At 36.8% G+C, this 22,394-nt stretch overlaps 1 protein-coding gene across 2 annotated transcripts; it reads left to right on the top strand.

The window, feature by feature from the left end:
• Positions 1 to 560: 560 nt before the first annotated feature.
• LOC126770489 (protein CLEC16A homolog) lies at positions 561 to 22,126 on the top strand. Of its 2 annotated transcripts, XM_050489888.1 has the most exons (17): positions 561 to 669; positions 781 to 1,003; positions 1,425 to 1,564; positions 1,862 to 2,010; positions 2,531 to 2,673; positions 5,636 to 5,722; positions 6,028 to 7,106; positions 7,749 to 7,958; positions 8,898 to 9,084; positions 12,994 to 13,120; positions 13,812 to 13,950; positions 15,109 to 15,269; positions 15,759 to 15,917; positions 16,669 to 16,807; positions 17,495 to 17,597; positions 18,344 to 18,479; positions 20,891 to 22,126. In XM_050489888.1, the coding sequence occupies exons 2-17, from the start codon at positions 801 to 803 to the stop codon at positions 20,999 to 21,001; spliced, it is 3,273 nt and encodes a 1,090-aa protein (XP_050345845.1). In that variant the 5' UTR covers positions 561 to 669; positions 781 to 800; the 3' UTR covers positions 21,002 to 22,126. The 2 variants fall into 2 exon arrangements, with proteins under 2 accessions (XP_050345845.1, XP_050345846.1); XM_050489889.1 differs by having other exon boundaries at positions 561 to 1,003; positions 18,347 to 18,479.
• Positions 22,127 to 22,394: the final 268 nt, after the last annotated feature.

A 22,394-nucleotide genomic window follows, 5' to 3' on the forward strand; every position in this document is an offset into this window, starting at 1 on the left:
CTTTAATAATTTACAACTGATCGCTATTTATAGCGCCTTAAGGTTTTTTTATAGTAAAATCATTAGCTATACACTTATTGCCAAAAATCTGATTTAAGGTTTAATAAAATTATGAAACTGTTTACGTCTAGTCTGTTGTCAAGCCATGTTCGTGGAGGTATTTATTTATAGCAGTTTAAAGTGGGGGTCAATATTATTAGAAAAAATTACAACAATTTAATGTGCCAGTATTCACGAATATGTCCTTGCCGAATATGGCCATGTCCTTTCGAGGAAAATATTTCAACGTAATCTGACAACACCAACCGATATTGGTTCAGGCACGGTAATGATTTATATATATTTATACTCTGGTTCAAGTTTTGTGTTTCTAGTACTACGGTAATACAAACAAATATTAAAACTTAAACTTACTTATGAAATGATGTCTCGTCATGCTTTTTTAATTTTTGGGAACATACACCTATCAACAGTATCGTAATATCAAAACGCAAGTACCTACCTACATATAAACATCTAATAGCTAACTGTCAAGTGACAACTGTCAAAATTACATTAGCACAGCACGTATGAACGGGAAGTGTTAAAATAACAAGAAACATGAAAATAAAACAATAAACCCATATGCAGATATTGTAGTCAATCTGGTCTGGTATAATTTTACGTATAGTAAGGATACAATTTAGACTATCCTTCGAAATATGTTAAGGTGCGCTCATTTGTGACGTATATTTTGTCAAAACTTTGTGAGTAAAATGTTTCTGATTTATCCATAAACAGTGTAATAAACTGGTGCCGTGATGTTTCGAAGTCGTAGTTGGTTTGGAGGTGGCTGGGGTCGACCCAAAAATCCTCATTCGTTAGAAAGATTAAAATATTTACACAACATTCTTTGCAAAAACACTACTGTATCAGAAAATAATCGAGGTATCTTAGTGGAATCTTTACGGTGCATAGCAGAAATCTTGATATGGGGTGATCAAAATGACAGTTCCGTGTTTGAGTAAGTATTTAAACAAATAACATTAAGTTTTCACACAAAAAATTAAGTAACATGTTTATATGCATTGAGTTCAATTCTATTTATCATCATTTCAAGGTGAAAACTATTGTCTAAAGATAATAAGTGAACTGTAATCATACAATAAGGTCTTAATAAAAAACTTCAAATTTAGAATAAATGACTTAGATATTGACTTAAAAGATAAGTAACTTTATATGTAAATAAACCAGTCAGTTCTGTTGTTTTAATATCAAATTAACCCTAATTTTATGTTATAATCCAATATTACAGTTATGTCTTAAATAAAATTATTCATATTGTTTATATTGTATATATTGTATTGTATTATGCATACAAAAATGTGGAGAGTCCTTGTATCTTTTATGGCAGTACAAAATTGAAAATAATTTTATTATTGCAGTTTTTTCTTAGAAAAAAATATGTTATCATATTTCTTGAAGATTATGAGGCAAAAATGTGGAGGCTCTTCGTATGTATGCGTGCAGTTGTTACAAACGCTTAACATACTCTTTGAAAATATAAGAAACGAAACATCATTATGTAAGTGTAATAGCATTTCTATAATTACTTACCTTGAAAATAATATCATTAAAATCACATATGTATGTCTAAATTATGCCTTTTATAAAAATAAAAAGTATAATTAATATTTTTGACAGAACACAATATTTTTGAGAGTTTGTATGTTCAGTTCAAATTTATATTACTTTAATTTTTATGAAATATGTGCAAATATTGTATTAAAAAAAATTAGTAATGAGCATCTAATCTAATAACGAGCATATATAGAACTGTAAAGCAAAGTTATGTTTTAAATAATAATAATTTATGTTCCAGATTATTTATTAAGTAACAATCACGTAAACTCGATAATAGTTCATAAGTTTGACGTCTCCGATGAAGAAGTGATGGCATATTATATATCGTTCCTCAAGACTCTAAGCCTTAAATTGAATAATCACACTATCCATTTCTTCTATAATGAGGTACGGAAATAAAACAATTATACTATATTTGTTGCATATAACTTTTAAGGGTAACTAACTGTAAAATTTAACCTTCAGCTTGATAAAAAAACTATTAACATACTCTTTACATAGCTTATTAAAACACATTGAAGCAATTAAAACACAATAAAAAATAAAAATACAATATAATATTTATTTTTGATAAAATTAATATTTTTATGTTCATATTAATATTTGGTATTAATATGAATGGAATATGGAACATAAAAATACAAATACATATTAATAAAAATACATAAAAATTACATATTAATACCTATAATACCTATATAAATAATAATATCTATATAAATAATAATATATATATTTATTATTATAACTTAAAAATTTTAAGTTTCTTTATAATATATATATTTTTTTTAATTCAAAAAAAATATTATATTTTTTAAAATCAATCCAAAATGTATATCTATAATGATTGTATTATTATGAAATACAATATATTTAACATAATTCATTACATTTTCTTTTATTTCAGCATACAAAGGACTTTCCTCTTTACACAGAGGCTATAAAATTTTTCAATCATCCAGAGTCGATGGTCAGAATTGCAGTACGTACATTGACCCTCAACGTCTACCGAGTACAAGATGCGAGTATGCTGCGTTTCATTAGGGATAGGTAATGTTAATTATTATTAATATAAAAAAATTCAAATTATACTATTGATGTGTTATTGGTAATGGACAGCAAGTATAAGTATGTACAAATGTATAAGTATGGTAAGCTAGTGTAAGGATAGTTTTCTTGTTTGAGCCGGAGTGCATGTCAGCCAAATCATGATGCCAGTAATTATACTGTGTAATTTGACCCTCCAAAAAACATTTATATACAAAATAATATAGCTTATTACTCAGTTATTATTACTATTACTATATTACTCAGTTATTATTATTAAAATTCCAAGTCCTGTAGAAAGGCATACACGAGAGCGGATGCCCAGCGCATTGTACAGATTGGTCATGACCTTGTTTCGCATCCTAGGGGCTCCCGTAGCTTCTGGCGTCTGACCAAGTCTGTGCAAAACAATTTCTGCCAACCTTCGCTGCCACCGCTCAGAAATCCGGACGGATCGCTAGCTCACAGTCCGCAGGAGAAAGCCGATCTCCTGGCTAAACTCTTTGCCGACAACTCTGTGATCGATGATTGTAGTGCACTGCCACCTACAATACCTGCATGTGGCCATACGATGCCTGACATTAAAATCAGGCAACGTGATGTGCGTGCGGAGCTGCAATCACTTGATGTACGGAAAGCTAGCGGTCCCGATGGAATACCAGCCATAGTGCTGAAGAAGTGCGCAGCGGAGCTGTCTCCTGTGTTAACGCGCCTGTTCCAACTTTCTCTCTCTTCGGGAAGTGTGCCGGAGGCTTGGAGAAGAGCTAATGTGCAAGCGGTTCCCAAAAAAGGGGATCGGTCTGACCCGGCAAATTATCGGCCAATAGCTATCACCTCAGTACTTTGTAAGGTGATGGAACGGATTTTAAACAACCAACTGATCCATTACCTAGAAGATCACTCTTTAATTAATGATCGTCAATACGGGTTTCGACCAAAACGGTCCACAGGTGATCTTCTAGCGTACGTAACGCACCTCTGGGGTGAAGCTATCGACAAGCATGGAGAATCGTTGGTTGTCAGCCTCGATATCTCCAAGGCTTTCGACAGGGTCTGGCACAGAAGTCTTCTCTCCAAGCTGCCGGCATATGGTCTGCCTGCTCAGCTATGCACCTGGATTGCCAGCTTCCTACACAAGCGTAGCCTTCGTGTTTTAGTTGATGGTTGCGCTTCACAATTCTATGTAGTGAATGCTGGGGTCCCCCAGGGATCTGTGCTATCTCCCACACTCTTTCTTTTGCATATCAATGATATGCTCTCTCTTGGGAACATACATTGCTATGCAGACGATAGTACAGTGCATGGTGGATACCACGGACGTGCAGTGGCTGGGCGAGCGGAAATTGAGGAGAGGCGGAAGAATCTTGTCATTGAACTCGATAGGACGTTAGAGCTCATCGCCAAATGGGGCTCTGATAATCTTGTTGAGTTTAATGCCAAGAAAACACAGGTATGCGCTCTCACGGCGAAAAAGTCAACATTTTCCCCTCTTCCCTCCCTCTGTGGTACTCCGCTGGTGATGCAAAGCAAAATCGCCATGCTGGGGATTGACGTTCGCTGCGACCTTAGTCCAAGGGATTACATCGAGGCTGTTACAAAAACAGCTTCACGGAAACTCGGAGTTCTGAACAAGGTGCGGCGTTTTTTCACGCCACAACAACTGTGCCTGCTGTACAAAACACAAGTACGGTCTTGCGTGGAATATTGCTCGCACCTTTGGGATGGCTCCGCTAAGTACCTACTTGAGGCCTTGGACCGGTTGCAGCGACGTGCCGTATGCATCATTGGCGACGTAAAGGTCACAAACACCCTTGAACCTTTACAATTGCGTCGTGAGATAGCAGCACTGAGCGCTTTCTATCGACTGTATCACGGCGAGTGCTCTGAGGAATTATTCTCTCTAATTCCTGCTTCCCCCTTCCTTCTTAAGTCCACGCGAGCTGGTTCTTGATGTCACCGCCTAACTGTGACATCAATTCCATCGCGAACAAAGAAATTTGGCAACTCCTTTCTTTGTCGCACTTCCAAAAAATGGAATTCCTTACCAGCTCACGTGTTCCCCTCCTCTTACAACCCGGGTTCCTTCAAACGAGGCGTGAAGAAGCATCTTGCGGGCCGGCAAGGCGAAGGCGGCTAGTGCAGAACGTTTTTCCCGTCTGTACTGGCCGTCGTCGCGTTTGGACTCTACTACCACTTACCATCAGGTGGAGTAGAGTCATTTGCCCTCCCGGCGAATATAAAAAAAAAAAAAAGTTAACATAGTCATACTATCAGAAACGAACACAATAGTTAATTTTCACAGAACTTCTGACTATAACATTTTGTTTTTTTTTCTCTGTGTGTATTTGCCAACAGCCCCTAGGCTTTGAGCAAATCTTTTATGTGATGCTGTTTTAGTAAAATATATTTTAGAATAATTAAAATAAATTTACTTTCAAGACTCATTTCCGTGAGCATATTTTCTCAGAAAGTTCCTAGTTCTTGTCGTCTTATGACATCTAAAATACACTATTATTCATATTTTTATACTATATATATCTCTGTATTTATTTTGTTGATGTTATGTTTGTATGTATATATATTTTTGATTACTAATTACCGCCTTCACGGATTTCTGCTTAGCCTAAAGTTTGACTGGCAGAGAATGCCTTCAGGCATTAGGTCTGCCTTTTGTTCCTACTGCACATTGTAGGTGTGAAAAAAGTTTTAAATAATAAATAAATAAAAAATAATTATGATTAATATAACATTTGGCGTCTTGTATCTATGGTTACTACCTGGAGGATAAGTAATGAATGCTTGTAATACTTGTCTGTGTCTCCAAAGCTTCTTACATGATTAATACGGATAGTTATGTATCTATTTTATTTGTTATCTACTATGTATTGATACGTCACAAGTCGGATACTCTTTATGTCAATTAATATATTTATTATCAATGTATTTTTTTTTTATTTCAACATAGAACTGCAGCTCCATACTTCAGTAACCTTGTATGGTTTATCGGCAAACATATACTGGAATTAGATGCGTGTGTCAGAAACGATGCTGAGTGAGTAATTTAATATATCATAATTGAATTCATTGTTCTCTTTGTACTTGTAATAAATTAAGTTTATCAATTAATTAATTTAGACTAAATTACAATTATGTCTATAGTAAATCGCAAAAGAAATAACATAGAATTACTACAAATTACAATCACAAATCAAAATGTATTAATTAATTTTTTGTAGACTTTCTAAATTAATGTGTTCTTACTATTATTTGTTAGGAATTAAGACATCTATTTAAAAATAAAGTATATATTCGTAACAGATAAATTAATTATTTTAAATTTTTGAAATTTATTTCCAGCCATCAGTCTCAACAGAAACTTGCGGATTTAGTTGCGGAACATTTGGACCATCTACACTACATAAATGACATACTATGCCTTAACATTCCCGACCTCAATGACGTGTTAACCGAACATCTCTTGCACAAACTCTTAATACCGTTGTACATATATTCCCTAACATCCGAATCTACCAAGCGTCCCATCACATCTTCCCCATACAACAGAGACCATTTACAAAGCATCGAAGTAATTACGAGGAACCTAGAAGCAATATTAACCGGTAAAAGTTCAGAGACACCTTCGAGATTAAACTATCCAATGCTAAGACATGATTCCGAGGAGGAGACAAAACCATCTGTTTCGAGTGTTGTAGCTCTTTTTCTTTTATCACAAGTGTTCTTAATAATAACCCACGGACCAATAGTCCATGCCCTCGCTTGGATTATATTACAATCGAATTTGTCAGTATTCGAAGAGGGCGCCACAAAGATATTAGATATGTATGTAAGTCACGCAAAGTCCAGTGTCAAATTAGAGTTTTCAAAGCCACAATTGAGCTTGGAAAAGGCTCTGGAAAATACGTCTTGCTCTGAAAGGGATTATACGACTCCAGAATATTCTGGCGCCAAAACGTTTGGGTACGACACTGACCATTCGAGTTGTGATCTCGATCCTGAGTTAGTATCGAATTCTCTGCCATCCACTTCTCATATAAGCGAAACTTCAAGTATCGCTCACGATTCCACTGAAGATTTGGTGACACAAATTCAAACGGTCAAATCTGGTAGTTCAGTGACCCTTGTTAAAGAGAACATGCCGGATTCTCCACTCCCTGATTCCGGCGTAGAATCGAGTTCTTCCAAAGCTATGTCGGATTTCAACAATATAACTGATGAAGAAAAACAAAAGTTATTAGGTGTAAAAACTAGTGGCACCGAACGCGTTACGACGATAGAAAATGTTTTAGAAAGAGAGGCGAGGAACATAGATAAGAGACCGTTTCTAAAAACTATATTGGACTCTTTAGACTGTAGTGAAAATGATTATAAAGCGCTTTTTGCGCTGTGTTTGCTTTATGCTTTAATAAATAATAAAGGTACGTACATTATTTAACTACATATTTATTAATAGTATAATTATGTAATTTGTAAATAATTTTAACCTTATTTAGCGATTAAATTTATAGTCTTATTCAAATGCATTTTAAAATGTATTTTTTTCTTTATTGCTGACGTGGTTATCAGTGGGTAAGATATGCTTTTTACTATATTTCTTAGATTATTTTATCAATGAACGTACTTATAATTATTTTTATTTAATTAAACAATTATTTTTTGTCATAATAATATCATTTCGTGTTTAAATACAATCTTTTCCTACAAACACTTTTGTCAATATTTCGGTTCGGAATATAGATTATAACGAGAATAAATGGAAAGAAAATTAGTTTATTTCATTCCAATTAAATTTATTAATAAATGAAGATAACAAATGACTGAAAAAGGTCTTACCAAATTGATGCATTAAATATTATTTCGAGGCTATTGTTGTTCAGACGGTACACCTTAATTATTCCAATAACATATAAAAACCGGTGGCTTCAGATCAAATTGGTCCATCAAATATTATTGTGACACTGCTATCGTTAAGACATGATATGAATGACAAAATGGTTGAGGTTTGTGTGCATCGATGTATTGATATGATTTTCGTACATAATTTAACCTTTACATTATAGGTGTTAACCCAGATCTACTAGAGACATTGCTCTATCCTGATATGGATGATGTTAGTAAAACAAATGTACCAACGAATTCTAATACAAAACAAGAAACGTCTAGTGATAATACGGAAGAATTTAATCAATCCGAACAAAGAAGAATTGACAGTTTCAATGCGCTTTTCATTTCGAAACTAATGGTCATAGCGCACTTGAGCTGTAAGCCTGGTAAGTTTAAATTATTCTCGACCTTGTTTATATAGGCCATAAAGTAAGTAATAGCCTGTCAATGATTGTTGGTCACAAACATGTTTTATTCATGGTGTCGCGGGCCGCAAACAAAGTATTTAGGCAATGATTTCTTAGGTTTCACGATTGTTACAACTTATATGAAACTATCAACGGATATATCGAACGGTGTTAATAAAAACCTTTAAAATTTAGAATAGATAAATAAAATAAAGTAACATAAAATGGGCCCAACCACAAAAGCCCTGGCAGCAGGTTGAGTACCGCTCGTCTAAGGCATTTTCCCTTTGAAGAGGTTTGGGTTCTGAAAGCCACAATACCAGAATGCTGCTCTGGTGTGAGCTGGATACACGTGTGGCAGAATTTCAGTAAAATAATACGTATGCAGGTTTCCTCACGTTTTTTTCCTTCACCACCGCTCACGAGATTAATTATAAACACAAATTAAGTACATGAAAATCCAGAGGTGTTTGCCTGTGTTTGAACATGAGATTACGGATTAAGATTCAAGCGTTCTAATCACTGGGCTATATCGCACTCAAATAAATGGTTACTTGTAAATCATAGTTTTAATAAGACAGTGCTTTCCATTAACAGCTTCCGCCTCACTTATGGTTTTAACGTTAAAACAGCGCATGTATTTCAACTTTTACAGTTTTCTGCCTATTGACTTCTTTATTGAATGAAAATAAAGTAATAAGGCTTAAAAGTGGTGTATATGCTTTTAGTTAATTCCTATTTACGGTACTACCTACTACAAAGTTAATGTTACTCGACCCTTCCCCTCCGTTTCGCGTACTTTCACGACACTCATGGGTTATAAATTAGTCTAATTCTAGTTTACCAAAGCCACACGGCAAGTTATTATTATACATAAATGATTAAAGTAACTTTATAGTTAGTATTTACCATTTTCAGCATCTAAAGTGAGGCTTGTAACATGCGAGCTAACAGTTCGCTTGCTGCGGACAGCAATGCAAGGCAGTTCTGGTGTTGCCAGTTCGAGACATATTTCCACCGCGGATAATTTACGAGGAAGAGCCGCAGCGTTGGCGCGAAACTTTTACAAGTGCGACGATATATTCCTGGATATGTTTGAGGACGAGTGAGTTTTTTGTTATCGTTAAATACTAGTTTGCATATAGGATATTATCTCATATTAAATGTAATCCATACTAATATTATAAATGCGAAAGGGACTTTATATGTTTGCTATGCTCACACTTCTTAACGGACTTCTTAACTCAAACGATCATTATGAAATTTTGCATAAACGCTTCCAATGGTATAGATAAGTACACATGTTGTCTTATACCCTAACACCCCCCTCCCCTTCAATCGCGCCAAAGGTGATTCCGAAGGTGGAAATTTGTTAGAAATAAAAAAATATTAAAAAAATGCGTTGTTTAGTAATATAAAATCACCAGAACACAAATAAACTAAAAATAAATAAGCTGTTAAAATGATTTAAAACTTGATACAAGTATGTGGTAACAGTAAACAGTAACAGCCTGTTAATGTCCCACTGCTGGGCTAAGGCCTCCTCTCCCTTTTGAGGAGAAGGTTTGGAGCTTATTCCACCACGCTACTCCAACGCGGGTTGGTAGAATACACATGTGGCATAATTTCAATGAAATTAGACACATGTTGGTTTCCTCGCGATGTTTTCCTTCACCGTCAAGCACGAGATGAAATATGGTAGCGCAACTAAGAAATAACGGTCGTTCAGCGGTGCACACCCTCACCATACCCACGCTGTTTGAGGTCGAGTTTTCTAACATCCGAGGACTCCACGCTAACCTCAACGCTGTCCACCACCATCTCGAGACAGCACGGCCAGCAATGTTGTTTCTCACGGAGACGCAAATACTCCGCCCTGCCGACACCAGCTACCTTAACTATCCCGGCTACATGCTTGAAGAATCTTTCAAAGCGAAAGCCGGAGTATGCTTGTTCGTCAGGGCGGATGTTTGTTGTCACCGATTGCGCTGCTTGGAGGACCCCTCCTTCTCCATGTTGGTGGTACGTGTGGACCTGGTTCGTCAGAGTCGAATCTACGTGTGCCTCTACAGATCCCACAATGGTGACTTGGAGATAAGCCGATTATTTGACCATCTTAGTCGAGTGGCAGATGCTGCGCAAGAGCAGTTTCCTAACGCGGAATTGGTGTTTTTGGGGGATTTTAATGCTCACCATGAATCATGGTTGAAATCCCTCAAAACTGACCATGCTGGAAGAACTGCTCATGCTTTTGCTCTCACACACGACTTGACCCAACTGGTTGATCAGTCCACCAGGATCCCAGACACTGATGGGCAAGCGCTTTCTCTACTGGATCTTCTGCTGACTTCTCACCCGGTGGAATATCAGGTTGTGGTTTAAGCTTCACTTGGTTCTTCGGATCACGGCCTTATATCTACCAAAGTGCCACAGGCCAAGCTGCCGCCATCAGCGGTATGCAAACGTCGCGTTTGGCACTATAAGTCGGCAGATTGGGACGGTATGCGCGATTACTATGCGTCAGTCCCTTGGATGGTTGGCGTTCTATGGGGGAGGCTTTCGTCCAGCAGTGGACGGCAAAAGGCTGAAAAAAAAAAAAAAAAGTCCCTTGGAAGGAACGTTGCTTCAGTGGGAATGACCCGACAGCTAGTGCCGCTGCTGTTGCTGATGAGATCATGTTAGGAATGGAATACTACATTCCTAGCTCAGATCTCATCAGTAGGGGTACGCATAACCGTTGGTTCACTCGTGAATGTGCCGACTCTGTATCATCTAAGCAGGTGGCATATCGCGCGTGGATCAACGGCTGCGTTAGCGGGGCATCTAACATTGACTGACTGAAAGCAAACTACAATAAAAATTCCAAGTCCTGTAGGAAGGCATACACGAGAGCAGATGCACAGCGCATTGTACAGATTGGTCATGACCTTATTTCGCATCCTAAGGGCTCCCGTAGCTCCTGGCGTCTGACCAAGTCTGTGCAAAACAATTTCTGCCAACCTTCGCTACCACCGCTCAGAAATCCGGACAGATCGCTAGCTCACAGTCCGCAGGAGAAAGCCGATCTCCTGGCTAAACTCTTTGCCGACAACTCTGTGATCGATGATTGTAGTGCGCTACCACCAACAATACCTTCATGTGGCCACACGATGCCTGACATCAAAATCAGGCAACGTGATGTGCGTGCGGAGCTGCAATTACTTGATATACGGAAAGCTAGCGGTCCCGATGGAATACCAGCCATAGTGCTGAAGAAGTGCGCGGCGGAGCTGTATCCTGTGTTAACGCGCCTGTTCCAACTTTCTCTCTCTTCGGGGTGTGTGCCGGAGGCTTGGAGAAGAGCTAATGTGCAAGCGGTTCCCAAAAAAGGGGATCGGTCTGACCCGGCAAATTATCGAACAATAGCTATCACCTCAGTACTTTGTAAGGTGAATCGTTGGCTGTCAGCCTCGATATCTCCAAGGCTTTCGACAGGGTCTGGCACAGAAGTCTTCTCTTCAAGCTACCGGCATATGGTCTGCCTGCTCAGCTATGCACCTGGATTGCCAGCTTCCTACACAAGCGTAGCCTTCGTGTTTTAGTAGATGGTTGCGCTTCACAATTCTATGTAGTGAATGCTGTGGTCCCCCAGGGATCTGTGCTATCTCCCACACTCTTTCTTTTGCATATCAATGATATGCTCTCTCTTGGGGACATACATTGCTATGCAGATGATAGTACGGTGTATGGTGGATACTACGGACGCGCAGTGGCTGGGCGGGCAGAAACTGAGGAGAGGCGGGAGAATCTTGTCATTGAACTCGATAGGAAGTTAGAGCTCATCGCCAAATGGGGTTCTGATAATCTTGTTGAGTTTAATGCCAAGAAAACACAGGTATGCGCTCTCACAGCGAAAAAGTCACCATTTCCCCTCTTCCCTCCCTCTGTGGCACACCGCTGATGATACAAAGCAAAATCGCCATGCTGGGGATGGACGTTCGCTGCGACCTTTGTCCAAGGGATTACATCGAGGCTATTATACAAACAGCTTCACGGAAACTCGGAGTTCTGAACAAGGTGCGGCGTTTTTTCACGCCACAACGACTGTGCCTGTTATACAAAACACAGGTACGGTCTTGCATTGAATATTGCTCGCACCTTTGGAATGGCTTCGCTAAGTACCTACTGTAGGCCTTGGACCGGTTGCAGCGACGTACAGTACGCATTATTGGCGACGTAAATGTCCAAACACCCTTGAACACACTGAGCGCTTTCTATCGACTGTATCACGGCGAGTGCTTTGAGGAATTATTCTCTCTAATTCCTGCTTCCCCCTTCCTTCTTAAGTCCACGCGAGCTGGTTCTAGATATCACCGCCTAACTGTGACATCAATTCCACCGCACATTCCACAAAGAAATTTGACAACTCCTTTCTTTGTCGCACTACCAAAAAATGGAATTCCTTACCAGCTCGCGTGTTCCCCTCCTCTTACAACCCGGGGCCTTCAAACGAGGCGTGAAGAGTCATCTTGCGGGCCGGCAAGGCGGGGACGGCTAGTACAGAACATTCTTCCCGACTGTACTGGCCGTCGTCGCGTTTGGACTCTACTACCACTTACTCCACCATCAGGTGGAGTAGAGTCATTTGCCATCGGCGCATATAAAAAAATAAAAAAATAAACACAAATTAAATTAAGCACATGAAAATTCAGTGGTGCTTGCCCGGGTTTGAACCCACGATCATCGGTTAAGATTCACGCGTTCTAACCACTAGGCCATCTTGGCTTATATACGTATGTGGTATATGTATTAAATTAAATCAATTGTTTGACGCCAAATACTACCAATAATATCCCTTTGTTTGGCCAAACACACATGGTGACCAATATTGGATATATTTGTCAAAGGTTTGTCTAATTGGAATGAGTTATGTGTTCAACTTTAATACATTTTTTTTTAGTTCAAAGCTATTTAAATATTTCAGTTCAGGTTTACCATGAAGGTTTAACTAAGTCTGTGGTATTTCTTGTAATAGATATTGCGAGATGAGTAAACGCCCTCTGAACGTGGAATGGCTGTGTATGGACGCAGCTATACTGTTGCCACCCACACGCACGCCAATGTCTGGAATTGCATTCGAAAAGCGATTACCTAGTGGAGAGGTAAATTTTAACAAATCTATTGAAACAAAATTCATTTGTCGCTTATTGGCTTGACATGATATTATGGCGATTTTATCCGAATTACTTATCTGTTTCTGTTCGTTAAATGAGATTTTATTCAGTTAAAGAAAATAAATATAGATGTCTTAACTTAGTGTAAAAGTGTTTATTAATTAGGCCTCAGATTTCATCAAGCATTGTTCGGTTATTTATAAAAAAACAATGACTTTATATAAAGTATATTTATATTTTATATACAATGACGAAGTTAGCTTATATTTTTAAAGATATACGGCGTTACTTTTAAAACGTTGCTTAGAGGCTGTTTAGTTAAACAATGATTTATCTCTCTCTGTAATTATTGATTGGACATTCGAAAGAAGAAAACGCAGCATTGTTAAACTAATCACCCGCTAAGAACGTTTATAAGTAAGGGTGAGTAAGCCAGTGTAATTACAAGCACAAGGGACATAAAATCTTAGTTCCCAAGGTTGGTGGCGCATTGGCTATAAGCGATGGTTGACATTTCTTACAAAGCCAATGTCTAAGGGCGTTTGGTGACCACTTACCATCAGGTGGCCCATATGCTCGTCCACCTTCCTATCCTATAAAAAAAAAGGCCGTCAAACATCAACTTAATGTCTGAGGTCAGATTATGATTTAATTTATTTTAATTGTTTTGAAAATACAGATGGAAAGAGCCCGTCGTGCCATAAGGACGTTTTTCCTCATAAGAGATTTATACTTAAAATTAACTGGGAAGCCAGAAACTCAACTGCCTCTAGCCAACCCCGCCCCTTTCGTGCCCGTTGGAGATACTTTGGATCTCAGTGAGTTGATACATAATTTCAATTTAATTATGAGAATTAATCTATAATTCATGCTGGTAGGTTTTTTTTAAGAGGCTTAAGTTGAGTTTTTCGATATATTTAGATTTTGATATATCTTTCTGTCAATAGTGTGCAAATTGATGATAAATAATAACGTATCATGTACAATGAAAATGTGTAGTTCTCGCAGTTTTTAATGAAACAATATTGGCGTTTGATATATGCCATAGACTAAACTAGAGTTTAGTGGTGTTTTAAACGATAGATGCATATATTAATATTTTATATAATCCGTACCGTAACAGCCTGTGAATGTCCCACTGCTGGGCTAAAGGCCTCCGCACCTCTTTTTGAGGAGAAGGTTTGGAGCTTATTCCACCACGCTGCTCCAATGCGGGTTGGTGGAATACACATGTGGCAGAATTTCAGTGAAATTAGACACATGCAGGTTTCCTCACGATGTTTTCCTTCACCGTCAAGCACGAGATGAATTATAATCACAAATTAAGCACATGAAAATTCAGTGGTGCTTTTATTATAATCATAATTCTTAAATAACAGTGATGATTAAGAGATTAACGAATTTGGCATTGCACATATCCATGCATATATCGATATTTTTTAACAATATAAAATAATAATAACAATATCCTGACACATTTTTCAAACACGGCTATCCGATCTCAAATTAAGCTCATACAAAGCTTGTGCTATGGAAACTAGGCAACTGATATACTACTGATATACATATGCTATTTTTTTTTTGTAAATACATACTTATATAGATAATTACACCCAGACTCAAGATACACAAATATGTTCATGCACACAAATGTCTGTCCTGGGTGGGAATCGAACCCACAACCTTCGGCGTAAAAGGCAAATATCTGCAACAAATAACAAGCACATAGACTGTTTGATAACTGCGACCAGCAAATTTGTTACATTTTCGCTGATATACCGGATAGGCGGTATGGGTTTATTTTATTTTTTTATTTTATTTATTTAAGATTCACCAGTGGTAAATACATCAACACGTACAAAGGTATACAATTTTAATACAACTTAAAACTAAATGCATTACCTATTAATATATGGGTTATACGGTTATTTCATGTTATTTATATTAAAAAATGTTTTTTCGAATTATGATTACAGACGATTCGGACCTTATCTCTTGTGATATAACACAGAAAGATGGAACATGGCATCATAGATTCCTTGCCGTGGACAACATCCAAGTGATCCTGGTTGAGCCGGATAAGCAGAGGCTGGGGTGGGGTGTCGCAAAGCTTGTTGGCAGCTTGCAGGATTTAGAGGTAATTCTAGCTTCCAAAACTTATAAGGTCAATTTAGTCAAGGACACCAAGTTAATAAAAAAAATGTGGTATAAATAGTGTTTTGTTCGTATGATTTGATATACTTAATTCGTATTAATGATTAATCTCGTGCTCGGCGACAAAAAAAAAATCTTAGTAAACCTGCAAAAAAGTGTTGATAAAAAAATGTACCACATGTGTAATCAATAACCAGCAGCAGCGTGGTGGAATTAGCTCTGAAAAATCTCTTCAAGATAGGAGGAGACCTTCTCGGCCTTGGAACAATCACTTAACTTGCTTCACTTTTATTAAATTTTACAATTAGATTCGAATTACATTTTTGTATATGAATCATATAAATAAGAGATATGAGTAAGAATTATTTAAAAAAAAATAGATTTTTCTTATCAATGCATCTATTAATTTATTGATGAATTATTCTAGTCTATTTAGTAATTTAGTAAATTCATCTAGTAATTTTCGTCACAGATACAAGGCGATAAAGATGATCCGCGGTGCTTACACTTAACAATTCACAAACCGCGCATCGGGGCCCACGGAGCCCTGCCTCGGACGGTGCTTTTGAGAGCCAAGTTCAAATTCGATGACCACATACGAAGTATGGCCGCAAAGCAAAGACTAACTAAGGTAACACATTCATGTCATATTTTATATAAGGGAAAAATTATACGCTTTAATGTTATAAGTTACTTTTCTTTAAAAACAGTAAAATATATAAATATGATTACTCATAAAACACTTATAACATCGCAGAACTATTATATTGCTAACAAAATATGAATTTACTAAAAAATAATAATTAAATTTACTATTGTACTCTCTGAAACTTTTTATATCTGTATTCTATAGTAAATAGCTATGTAAAGTCTTTTCACGCACTTTTTACCAAAATATCACATTATACCTATCTATATAATGTCAATTGGAATGGCATTTTATTTACCAATAAAAGCTCAAAGCTTCGCCTGCATGCGTTGGCGTCGGATGTTAGGTTACCATTTTTTTAATCATTATATATTAAAAGGGGACTCCAAAAACATTTTACCGATTTGCTTTATATTGTTAGAAAGTATAAGCATATATTAGTATACTTTTTGAAGAACAACTATAATGGCCTCAAAACTGAATGATGAAATTATCAGTACCAATGCAGGGAATGCGTGATCAGTATTGTGTGCTTAATAATAAAACATTATTTCATTCGCTTCATCAAAAATTAGATTTTTCATATAATAAGAATTTATCTAGTAGTTTTTTTGTAAAATGACCATGGAGTCGTGAATATAAGTGACGTACAAATATCATTGCAATCACATGAAAAAAAAAATCTACACGGACAAACTCTTAAAAAAAGAAAATGTGAACAAATTGCTAACAGGGTCGCACGAAGTCCCGGCAGAAGAAAATGCAGCAGATCGGGCGCCTGCTCGAGGTGAGCGGCGTGTCGGCGCCCGCGCCCGCGCCGCGCCCGCGCCCGCTGTTCGCGCGCCCCGCGCTCGCCGCGCGCCGCGCCCACGGTGAGCGCCGCTCGGGCCGCACGCGCCGCGCCGCACTCGACAGTGAGCGCACCGCACGCCCGCGCGCTACGACCGGTCGCGCGCGACACGCCCTCGCGTCCCGACGGCGAGACGAGCCTTCTGAAAAATTAAACTTTGCCTTACTCGCCCTCGATCGAAGAAATTCACGTCCCGTTATTTAATTGCTGAATGGTCGAATTCGTAGCGTCTCCGAAATTAACGTTTTGGTGAATTCATTATTTTATGGGATAATTTATTTAGTTTTGTTTTGCATCGATAGTAGATATTATTTTTTTAAATGACGTATACATTTTGTTGACTGCCTCGTTGGTCCAGTGGCTCGATATAAGGCCGCAGACCCGGAGGTCCTGGGTTCGATTCCCAGGTCGGGCCAATAAAAAGTTACTGGGTTTTTCTGTCAGAAAATTCTCAGTAGCAGCCCGGAGTCCGGAAGTTGGAAGTGTGTACACTCCCGTGCCTCGGAAGGCACGTAAAGCCGTTGGTCCTGCGCCTGAACTCTTTCCGGTCGTGTCGGATTGCTGTCCCTTCGAATTATGAGAGTTAGGAAATAGAAAGTACATCTGTGTTTGCGTATAAACTTGTGCACTATAATATATCTGGCCGCCGTGGCCGAAATCGGTCTGGAGGACATTATTATTATTACATTTTGTATATATTATGGCGTAGGACTAGATGGAGATGACACGGAGCGTCGCCTGCGCCGGCCGAGCGGACACGTGCTCAAGGACGGGATCGTGGTGTATCGCGAGCGGACCACTAGCAGAGAAAGGTACATTGTTAAATAAATATTCAGCGTCTGAATGTTATGATTTTAAGTAATTCTTAGTAATAGTATTAATTTCTGGTAAGTCAGGGAAGAAAGGTGGTCAGAAGTGAAATCGAGGTGCCACCGAGAAAATAAGGGAAAAAGACAGAAAGAAAAAAGACAAAATTTCCCAGTGATTGAAATTAATCATTATTAAAAAAGTGATTTTTATTCATGATAAATTATGATGGTATTTATTTTTAAATACTGAGACTGACAAATGAGAACCTGATGGTAAGTCGTCACCACAGCCCATAGACATGGCATTTGTGGTGGTATTTTGGGTGGTAGGGCCTTGTGCAAGTCCGTCTTTTCTTTACTCCCGCGCATAGTCGAATTTAAATATTTACAATTTTGTATAAAATATTTTTTTATTAATTATTAAAATCATAATACAAGTGTTTATGATGTTGGTAACATAGTCCAGCGAGCTTATTAGTGTTTTTCAAACAATCCTGTATTCTACCGCCAGCAATACTTAACAGCGATACTTAGTAATATTCCGGTTTAAAAAGTGAGCGAGCCAGTCTTACAAGGGACATAACATCTTAGTTCCTAAGAGTGGTAGCGCATTGACGGATATTTTAATACCTGAAATTTTAACCTTTACGATTTAATATTTTGCTAAGTTTCTTACATATTTTTTTTACATTATAATGTCAAGAATATTTTCTCTTTCTAGAATGTCCAATATGTTTAATTTCGTTCAGTAGCGTATCGCGAACCAGTAGCACTCACGCGTCAAGAGAGGGCTCGCCTCGGGCGCGCTCGGAGGAAATACCGCTCGAAGATATCAGGAAAACCTCCGGGTTGGCCGCCGCCATACCTTCCACTAGCTCACAACAGGTAATGCTTAACCATTTGTGACGAAAATCATTCAAAATATGTAATCTTAACATATATAATGCCTATTTTAATTATATATATCAAATATTTAATTTGTTAAGCGATAAAAATAAATGTTTTGGTTTTGGTAACTCACAAATAATATTTACTTTTAACAAGAGGCAGCTATTTGAAATAACAGATAGACGCTTTTTTATGTATTTGTATAGATTAATAGAACATTATTATATATTAGAAATTGTTTATGTATTCCGTATTAATTATTTTTATTTTTAAAATTTTATTTAATTCTATAAATTAATTTTATAAAATACCCAATTTTATTAAATTAATTGAATATAATTAACTACACGTAAATATTTCATAACAAAATCAAAAGGTACGTAGAATAATAATGGTTAGTTTCGGTTTATTTTTATTTATTGATTGTGCTAACTGTCTCGTAATAAAATATGTTTGTGTGTTTTTATGTGTTTAATTGTGTTTTTTGGAATGATATTCATTTTTATACTGTATTGCAACTGAACTTAATAATTTCTTGTGATTATTTAATTGGTGGTATTGTTACGTTCTTAATCATCAAACATTTACCATTCAATCGTTGACAAAATAATATGTTGTTTTTAACATTGACAAATATCAGATACCAGTAGATGTCAAATTAAAACTGCTATATATGGTAATATCCGTCCAAAAAACTTATGCCTTTTTGTCAATATCTCACTAATATAGCTATTTTCCCCTCTAATGAAGCGTAATGCTTGTGCTAAGGATAAAAAAAAATCCATAGAGCCAGGATTGAACCTAAGATGTTATCGCTAGGCTAACTTAAGATTTAAAAAAAATACTAAATGTTATTAATTAGTAAATAGTTATCACCTCATTTGTTTGGTGAGAGTAAAATGTCATCAAGAATAAACAAGGACCCCTACCCTTACGCTTGTTTTAGAGCTTGCTATGTAACGTGTGTTTTTTACTTGTGTGTGTCAATGAGAACTCTCGTTTTACAGCCGCTAGATGGCGATACTGGAGAGTGAGGTAATCTAATTATTGAATAAAATTCATGCTTTTTATCATTAATACATTTCGATAACAGAATTAATATATATACGTATATTGTTTGTATTTTTTAAATATCCATTTTTTTATAATAACATTAGTTTTGATAATCTTCATTGTTTCATTAATATTTAAATGAATTATTTAATAAATACCTCATATGCCAGTACATCCATCTAGCGGCGCATGCGCAAAACAATTTAACATATTAATTTATTGTATGCTTTAACAATTAATAAAAGTTTTTTTAAAATTCCTGCTTCCCCCTTCCTTCTTAAGTCCACGCGAGCTGGTTCTCGATGTCACCGCCTAACTGTGACATCAATTCCATCGCGCACAAAGAAATTTGGCAACTCCTTTCTTTGTCGCACTACCAAAAAATGGAATTCCTTACCAGCTCACGTGTTCCCCTCCTCTTACAACCCGGGTTCCTTCAAACGAGGCGTGAAGAGGCATCTTGCGGGCCGGCAAGGCGGGGACGGCTAGTACAGAACATTCTTCCCGACTGTACTGGCCGTCGTCGCGTTTGAACTCTACTACCACTTACCATCAGGTGGAGTAGTCATTTGCCATCCCGGCGCATATAAAAAAAATGTAAATATTTTAAATATATAACATTCTATTTACTATATATTATATACACAGCAGCGTTGTCTTGTTGCCTTTACATTGCGATAGGGATAGAGGACAAAATTACACAACTTGGAATAAGTGCTGTTTCGACTTTCGACTTAAAAGTATATTTTAAAACACAAGTACCAAGTAACGCGGCTATAATGATTTGCTGCAGATAAATAAGATTCAATTTAATCTGTTTAATAGCCCATTGGCATCTTATTGCCTCCATTGATAATGACTGCTGTTAAATTTTTCGCTAGTTGCTAGCATCCTTGCTACCATCCCACACGGTCATGATTTGTACAGTTGTTATATTAATTTGTATATATATATATTCAAATAGTAAGTAAATAAATATTTATTCATCATAATATTTGACTCACAAACCTTAATATTTTTTATATTTTTTATTATAGAATAGGAAGGCATATGGGCCACCTGATGGTAAGTGGTCACCAAACGCCCTTAGACGTTGGCATTGTAAGAAATATCAACCATCGCTTACATAGCCAATGCGCCACCAACCTTGGGAACTAAGATTTTATGTCCCTTGTGCCTGTAATTACACTGGCTCACTCACCCTTCAAAACGGAACACAACAATAACAAGTACTGCTGTTTTGCGGTAAAACATCTGATGAGTGGGTGGCACCTACCCAGACGAGCTTGCAAAAAGCCCTACCACCAGTGAAGTGAAGTAATAATGTTTTAGTAAAAAGTAATCCTTATTTCCAGAGCGCGCCCAGCACGTTTCAACATCCGCAGACTAGTACGTCTTCAGTGGAGACTTCGTTCATATCAAGCGAACCGCGCTTTAAACGGAAAGGAATCGTCGAAACCATTTGATATTAGACCTAATTCTTATCTAGTGAAAGTTCAATTTGCTAAGTCAAAGTGCGTTGTCAGACGCTAGTGATGTATTAATGTAATTTTTCTCAAGATTTTCTATTCACATAAAAAAGTAGATCTTTTCCATTATCATATATTAGAAATACTAATTGATTGACTAAATTTTTAATAATATTGAAATATAGGAGAATATTTTTCTTTTTCTAATGATAATATCTTTTAGAAAAAAAACTGATGATATGCGACATTGAACATAATAATTGTGAAGTTGTTTAAGAATACACACATCAAAATAGTATATCAACTTAAGTCAGTTGTCAAAATTTGAGTGAGTAATGAAGTGAGTTCTTACAGAATAATACTGATTTAAAGAAATATAATGGCCCGACTACACTTTACGGTTTCCTTTGCAATGTTGTTTGCGCAGTCGAGTTGTTGCAAAACGATACCACCGCTTAAATTGACTAAATTTTTTAATCCTTGTTATTTATTCACGTGACAGTGAAGTGATAAAATATATGAACAGCGTTTTCAAAATATTTTGTGAATGAATGATTATGCAAGTCGTTCGCAAGCCCTTAACTGCGCTGATTTATAACAGCAAGCGCTTTAAAGCGTAAACGAGTGATACATTCATAAATCAAATAGTTTAATAATACTTAACAAGGTATTTTTCAACCATTCCACCAACCCGCATTGGAGCAGCGTGGTGGAATAAGCTCCAAACCTTCTCCTCAACTAGGGAGAGGAGGCCTTAGCCCAGCAGTGGGACATTTACAGGCTGTTACTTTTACGTATTTTTAAAAAATCATGTTGAACTAATCAAACACGTCACACGAGTTCGTGTAGTACAATCTGTGTGTCAGTAATCAATAAAATTAAACTCGGTATGATGCGTAGCTCTGGTGCTGCGTTGGAAGGACAAAACATTTTCATATCTATTCTATATTATAAAGCTGGAGAGTATATTTGTATAAAGCCACTTATGCCGTTATCGTATTAAACTTATTCTTACTAGCTAAGTAATATTATAAATGTCAAAGTGAGTTTTTTTTACTACTCAACCGATCATCATGAAGTATTACGTCGGGGATAGGGACATACGTTTTTGGGGTTACAGAATATGGGGCACCTATATATATATATATATATATATATATATATATATATATATATATATATAGGTGCCCTATATTCTATATATATATATATATATAACATTACGCTACGACCCATGAGTTCGAAGTAGTAACGCGCGGAACAGCTAGTATGTTAAAATTGTGTACTTAAAATTAAATATTAAAAATAAGTTAAATCTTACTCCTATTAACGAAGTCGGTTATTAGTAGATTTTTCATTGATAAATCGATTAACTGAAATACAATATTAA

The sequence above is a fragment of the Nymphalis io genome, chromosome 9 (assembly GCF_905147045.1).
Source record: "Nymphalis io chromosome 9, ilAglIoxx1.1, whole genome shotgun sequence".
Classification (NCBI taxonomy): domain Eukaryota; kingdom Metazoa; phylum Arthropoda; class Insecta; order Lepidoptera; family Nymphalidae; genus Nymphalis; species Nymphalis io.